At 32.5% G+C, this 7,059-nt stretch overlaps 1 protein-coding gene across 1 annotated transcript; it reads left to right on the top strand.

The window, feature by feature from the left end:
• The first annotated feature begins 328 nt into the window (after positions 1 to 328).
• Positions 329 to 6,201, top strand: LOC141446763 (uncharacterized). The gene is made up of 3 exons (XM_074113495.1): positions 329 to 653; positions 1,513 to 1,674; positions 5,815 to 6,201. The coding sequence occupies exons 1-3, from the start codon at positions 570 to 572 to the stop codon at positions 6,124 to 6,126; spliced, it is 558 nt and encodes a 185-aa protein (XP_073969596.1). The 5' UTR covers positions 329 to 569; the 3' UTR covers positions 6,127 to 6,201.
• The last annotated feature ends 858 nt before the right edge of the window (positions 6,202 to 7,059 follow it).

Below are 7,059 nucleotides of genomic sequence, written 5' to 3'. Positions count from 1 at the left end.
GTTCGATTCCCCCGGTCTAGGCCTTGGATTTTATTTAATGGTTAATATAAGGTATTTATAGTAAAGTATGTTAGGCGGTTATAGGCTAGACCCGCAAAGCTAATATGTATTGTTGGTTTAGTGGGTTCGATTCCCCCGGTCTAGCCCTTGGATTTTATTTAATGGTTAATATGAGGAATTTATAGTAAAGTATGTTTGCTAGTCGCCTCCGTCCACGACACCTAATTTGGTAGTTGGACACCTGAAAAAATAGGCAATTCTTTACTTTTTTTTTTTTTTTTTTTTTTTTTTATGAAACATATCTTTTGGTACAAAGCTGTGCCCACCCTTTTTCATGAAAGTGCCCCTATTTACATAACTATAAATTCCTAGACATAACTATTTGATTAGGAGATGCAACAAGCGAGACTAATTTTCGCAAAATGATTTCAAGGTAAAATTAAAAAAAAACCGTAATACTAGACGAAGGCTAGGAAATTCTAAACGCATACAAAAGATTTGCATAGAACAAATGAGTCTAATGGTTAGCTATTCTAAGCACATGTTGCTTGGCAAGTGAGATCGTGAACATGAGTAAATTGAATCAGTCTATTACTGGGGGGTCTAATACGATGTATGCGCTGATACAGCTCAGTATTTTAACAACAATATTCGTAAGTTTTTTTGGAAAATTTTTTAATAATTGTTTTAACCGTTAAGTGAACAGTTATCGGATAGAATTTCCGTTAGAATACGGCTACTACTATCCGGTGTGAGGCCTTTCTATTACTACTCTGATCTCAAGGTTCTAACTTAGAACAATCTCCGCCTTCTATAAAACCAAATCATTGCACTTTACACTAAAATTACCTGGCCCAAAGCGGAAGTGTACGTCTATTTCCGTATGAAGAACTGTCTTAAAATGCAATCAATCAATTTTATAGAGCTTTGAGCAAGCTAAGTACACACGAAGTTTAGAATTTTCTGAAAATATCCAAAAGAAAATTTTGAAGTTAATTGGTAGACCGGAAATGTCATTTTTCTTCAATATATTATACAGATTTGTCAGTTTTTTCCCCTCTAAAGTCATTTGGATGATTTTCTTTAAATTCAGAATCAATTCCACGCACAACGCAACACTTTCACTTTTACGTCATTCATTTTACCAGAAAAATTTATGTGACGTCATAAGGGCTGGTGGTGGGGTTTAAGCTCTCCTCTCAATGGCCATTTCAGAATATTTTTTATGAGTATGAAACGTCTAAACGGAATCCCAAGTTGGAAAAATATTTTTCTAACCGAAAATGAAACTTTCAAACAGGTTTTTCTGAGTTTTTATTTTTGTTGTCGATAATTTTATGGATATTCACAAAGTTATTGATTGGAGTTATGGTGAAACTGTGGCTTGATGTTCTTTCAAACAATAAGGAGATCATCCAAGTTTTCAAAAACATTTGCTTACATAAAAAAAACTACTATAAGAGAAAGTCTTGGCCATTTAAAAAAAAAAAAATTATTTTCTTCATTTTCCAGAATATCTGCTCAGCAGCACCAACTTGCCGTCTTGGACAAGATCTGCTGAACAGTTTGGTCAATGCTGAGAACAAAGATGCTGAAGATTTTGGAGTTGAATATGGTTTCGGTTTGGTCGGAGATGTTCCAAGTATTTTAGATAAGCACAATCTTACAGCAAAGGTAAAATGTCCAATCTGCACAATCTACAAAATCGTGAGAGGGGTTTTTTTTCTCTTCTTTTTCTCAATTCAGAAAAGAGAAAAATCCAGGTGCGAAGACTCACACGATTTTCTCTTACTGCTATTTCTCTTACAGGAACTTTGTAACACAGAAATGACCTAAAACGAATTTTCTCAGAGAAATTACTTACAATCATTTCATATAAATACGAAGTTTAGAAAAAAAATTTAGGACTACTTCTGATAATTTTGGAATTTCCAACACGCAAATGACTAAAATGGTACTTTAGCGAGCGGAATACCCCCTCTCTTCCAAGCATCTCTTTAATCTAATTGACCAGGAAAACTTTCATTTTGAAACTAGACGAAAAGTAAAGTAATCGCCTACTTTTTTCCAGGCAGGCTTCACGTCCAACTACCAAATTAGGTGTCATAGACGGAGGCGACTAGCAAACATACTTTACTATAAATTTTTCATATTAACCATTAAATAAAATCCAAGACTTAGAGATAGGGAATCGAACCCACTAAACCAACAAATACATCTTAGCATTGCGGTCTAGCCTATCTCCTTAACAAAAACTTACAGTTTAAAATGTTAAGTATAAGGGTTGATTAAACGCCAAAAGGTACACAAATCAGCGAGTACCCAACATTTCATTAATACTTCATTAATAGTTAAGTAATTCTACTGCATTAATTTTCATTAATAAGTTATTTTTTAGAATTTATTAGATGTCACAGACCCTTATGCTGGCCATTTTCGTCTACAAAATATATGTTCAAGTAGCACTGTAGATTGACTGTAATATCTAGTTATCTATAATAATGAAACTATTAATTACAGGTTAAAAAGAAAAACGTTATAAAAAATAAAAAAAAAATTATGAGGCTAAAAAATACAAAACTTTTTTTTATAAAAAACTTACACCAACATTCATCAATGATTTTGTTTATTTTATTTATTTATTTTTATTTTTAAATAAAAATCGTCGGTTTAAGTTCATTCTTTGATTAAAGTAATTGTTATTTTATGTAGTAGTCAAACGTTTATAATATTAGATAATAATTATCTGGCTTTATCGCAAATAATATAGTTTTCTTCAATTACATTCTCAATCTAGGTATTCATCCCACAATGTTGTATATAAGTAATATAAAGTAAATAAGATATGCATATTTTTAGGACAGCTAATTATTCCAGTATTTTACTATAAGTAAAATTAGGGGGACTAAATTAAATTACAATTGAGAAATGAATAATTGTTGTTGAATAATCTACTTGTTATTAACTGTGTGTTATTTGTGCTCACGAATATTTCGGTAAGACGAATTCAAGACAGTAGCCTACTCTAACTTTGTCTTTTTCTACTTTAACATGCATGTACATATTTATGTGATTTATCATAATTATAACAAAAAAATATTATAAATGAAGTGGCCAGCATAAGGGTCTGTGACATCTAATAAATTCTAAAAAATAACTTATTAATGAAAATTAATGCAGTAGAATTACTTAACTATTAATGAAGTATTAATGAATTGTTGGGTACTCGCTGATTTGTGTATCTTTTGGCGTTTAATCAACCCTTATACTTAACATTTTAAACTGTAAGTTTTTGTTAAGGAGATTTTTGTACCTTTTGGATAGATTTTCCTTTTTGTTTATTTTACAAAGTTACATATCTTCTTTACAGATTTTTTTAAAATTTGGAATAAACAATTCTATCATTATAATCTGATAAGGTGTTAAGTCGGAACCGTAACTACCAATGGAGAGATCTTTTTAAAGAATGATTATAGTTGCGTTCCCTCAAACCATCCTCAATAACAATTTTTTTGAAAAAGCGTTTTGAATAACATAGGAAGGTATTTGTACGTAAATAGCAAAATTAAACTGCGATTTCAGTACTTCTTTTTAAGAGGAGTAAGAAAAATAAACTACGATTGCAGTACTTCTTCCTAAAAGGCAAAGAGGCAAAGATCTTTTAATCGAACGACAATTCATTGATTTAAATCGGTTCACTCATTGATAATTTAAATGATTGCAGTACTTCCTCTTAGTAGGTGCAAGAGCATCAGCAACGTAGAGGAGCTTTAACCACTTATTCGAGCTGAATTTTATCAAAATCGGACTAAGCGTTATAGAAATATTGGTAATAATAGTTTTAGAAAGGGCCTTATTTGGGTGGTGCAAACTCCCCTCCTTATGAGGCACGGCGTCGAGACTTTTAAAGTGCAAATCTGTACAGAATTTCGATTCGAATGACCCTTCATTCATGCAAATCGGTTCACGTGTCGATAATTTGCAACGATTGCTATACTTCCCCTTAACAAGTGTAAGAGCAGATCGCCGCTTTAATGTTACGTAGGGGAGCCCTAACCCTATCATCCTACCAAATTTTATCAAAATCGGACCAAGATATACAGAGTAATTAGTAATAATAATTATGGAGGGGGCCTTACATAAAGGGGGCTAACTCCTCTCCCATTCGATGTACAGCGTCGAGACCGCACATCTACATAAAATTCCGAATCGAATGACACCTCATTCATGAAAATCGGTTCACGCGTTTAGGCGCTACGTTGTTTACAAAAAAGGTAACAACAACAAGAACAACAACAACAAGAAGAACAAGAAGAACAAGAACAAGAACAAGAACATTTTTTGAAAAAGCCGTTTTTGCTCATTTTTGGCAACTTTTTTCTCGAAACCTATTAGATATGGGTTGTTGCAAAAAAATTACAGTTATAAAGGAGGGTTTGCCCTATAATTTAAAGAAAATTTGGGAATTTTATCTTTTATAGAAAAAGAGAAAAAAATTGTCTAAGTTGGGTGTTTTTCAACGTTACGCTTTTTCGTGCAGTTTTTGATGATCCACCCTTATACAACTGTCCTACCGGACAGTTTTAATAACCGCCTAACATACTTTACTATAAATTTCTCAGATTAACCATTAAATAAAATCCAAGACCTAGAGATAGAGAATCGAACCCACTAAACCAACAATACATCTTAGCATTGCGGGTCTAGCCTACAATCGCCTAACATACTTTACTAATAAATTTCTCAAATTAACCATTAAATAAAATCCAAGACTTAGAGATAGGGAATCGAACCCACTAACCAACAATACATCTTAGCTTTGCGGGTCTAGTCTATAACCGCCTAACCTACTTTACTATAAATTCCTCATATTAACCATTAAATAATAAAATCCAAGACCTAGACCAGGAATCAAACCCACTAAACCAACAATACATCTTAGCTTTGCGGGTCTAGCCTATAACCGCCTAACATACTTTACTGTAAATTTCTCAAATTAACCATTAAATAAAATCCAAGACCTAGACCAGGGGAATCGAACCCACTAAACCAACAATACATCTTAGCTTTGTGGGTCTAGCCTATAATCGCCTAACATACTATACTATAAATTTCTCATATTAACCATTAAATAAAATCCAAAGCCTAGACCAGGGGAATCGAACCCACTAAACCAACAATACATCTTAGCATTGCGGGTCTAGCCTACAATCGCCTAACATACTTTACTAATAAATTTCTCAAATTAACCATTAAATAAAATCCAAGACCTAGACCAGGGGAATCGAACCCACTAAACCAACAATACATCTTAGCATTGCGGGTCTAGCCTACAATCGCCTAACATACTTTACTAATAAATTTCTCAAATTAACCATTAAATAAAATCCAAGACCTAGACCAGGGGAATCGAACCTACTAAACCAACAATACATCTTAGCATTGCGGGTCTAGCCTACAATCGCCTAACATACTTTACTAATAAATTTCTCAAATTAACCATTAAATAAAATCCAAGACCTAGACCAGGGGAATCGAACCCACTAAACCAACAATACATCTTAGCATTGCGGGTCTAGCCTATATCCCCCTAACATACTTTACTAATAAATTTCTCAAATTAACCATTAAATAAAATCCAAGACCTAGACCAGGAATCAAACCCACTAAACCAACAATACATCTTAACTTTACAGGTCTCAACTGGACAAAATGGAGGCTAAAAATTTTTTTTTAAAGAAAATCGTTCAGAGATATCGCTTCCATCTTTCCATTACCACCCAATATCTCTAAATTTTCTATCAATTTTCCCAGGAATTTCAAGACTGTCTTCAAAATTATTTTGAAACGAGCCCAACAAAGATGGACAAGACCAAAAGCCCACCACCATCAGTGAGTCTACACTACGTAAGACCAGCAAAACTTGGCAGACCGCCAGAGCTTCCAGTTCCGGTTCCAAAAGATGAAGACTATCTACCAGGAGAGGAAGGCTATACTACTTACATAAATCCGCACAATTTCCAAGTTGGTGCAGAGGAAAATCCGATGGATAGAACTGAAGATGAATCCTTAGAAGAAGTTGCTGATGGTTTAGCTGAAGAATTATTGGCTAATATTGATGAATAGATGTGATTGATTGATTAGTATTGATGATTTTGATGGAAAATACATTTTTTATGATTTTCTTTTCTTTGCTAGAAATTCCCGCTTTGGAGTTTTCAAAAGATATTTCCGTTTTCAGTACGAATTTTACTGCATTAACTTGTCATTAATATTTTTTAAAATTTATTAGATGTCACAGACCCTTATGCTGGCCATTTTCATCTACAAAATATTTGTTCAAGTAGCACACCATTTAACTTAGATTGATTGACTGTATTATTTATTATTAATCTGGCTTTATCGCAAATAATATAGTTTTCTTCAATTAAAGTCTCAATCTAGGTATTCTTCCCACAATGTTGTATATATGTAATACAAAATAAATTAAATATGCATATTTTTAGGACAGCTAATTATTCCAGTATTTTACTATAAGTAAAATTAGGGGGACTAAAGTAAATTACAATTGAGAAATGAATAATTATTGGTGATTAATCTACTTGTTATTAACTGTGTGTTATTTGTGCTCACGAATATTTCGGTAAGACGAATTCAAGACTGAAATATTGTTTTAGATCCTCCGTGATTCAAATTTAAACAGTAGCTGACTCTAACTTTGTCTTTTTCTACTTTAACATGCATGTATATGTGACTACTCAGAATAAAGGGCATATTAAAGAGAAATCAGAAGAATAATTTGGAGTAGAGTTAAAATAAAGTACCTATTTAATAACGAAGATATATTATACATTTTATCAAAATTATAACAAAAAAATAATATAAACGAAGTGGCCAGCATAAGGGTCTGTGACATCTAATAAATTCTAAAAAATATTAATGACAATTAATGTAGTAAAATTACTTAAATGATATCAATGAAGTATTAATGAAATGTTGGGTACTTGCTGATTTGTGTACCTTTTGGCGTTTAATCAACCCTTACACTTAAAATTTTAA

Source organism: Rhodnius prolixus, unplaced genomic scaffold (assembly GCF_049639745.1).
Source record: "Rhodnius prolixus isolate KJV_2025 unplaced genomic scaffold, Rpr scaffold_7, whole genome shotgun sequence".
In the NCBI taxonomy this organism is placed as follows: Eukaryota; Metazoa; Arthropoda; class Insecta; order Hemiptera; family Reduviidae; genus Rhodnius; species Rhodnius prolixus.
This window is presented reverse-complemented; position numbering and strand designations above follow the sequence as displayed.

What these genes read in the sequence shown, in the direction of transcription:
- LOC141446763 (XM_074113495.1), top strand. Translation starts at nt 570, where the DNA reads ATGAGTAAATTGAATCAGTCTATTACTGGGGGGTCTAATACGATGTAT. An exon ending in GTATTTTAACAACAATATTC is followed by an intron (nt 654 to 1,512) that starts GTAAGTTTTTTT and finishes TTCATTTTCCAG; the next exon opens with AATATCTGCTCAGCAGCACC. An exon ending in AGCACAATCTTACAGCAAAG is followed by an intron (nt 1,675 to 5,814) that starts GTAAAATGTCCA and finishes CAATTTTCCCAG; the next exon opens with GAATTTCAAGACTGTCTTCA.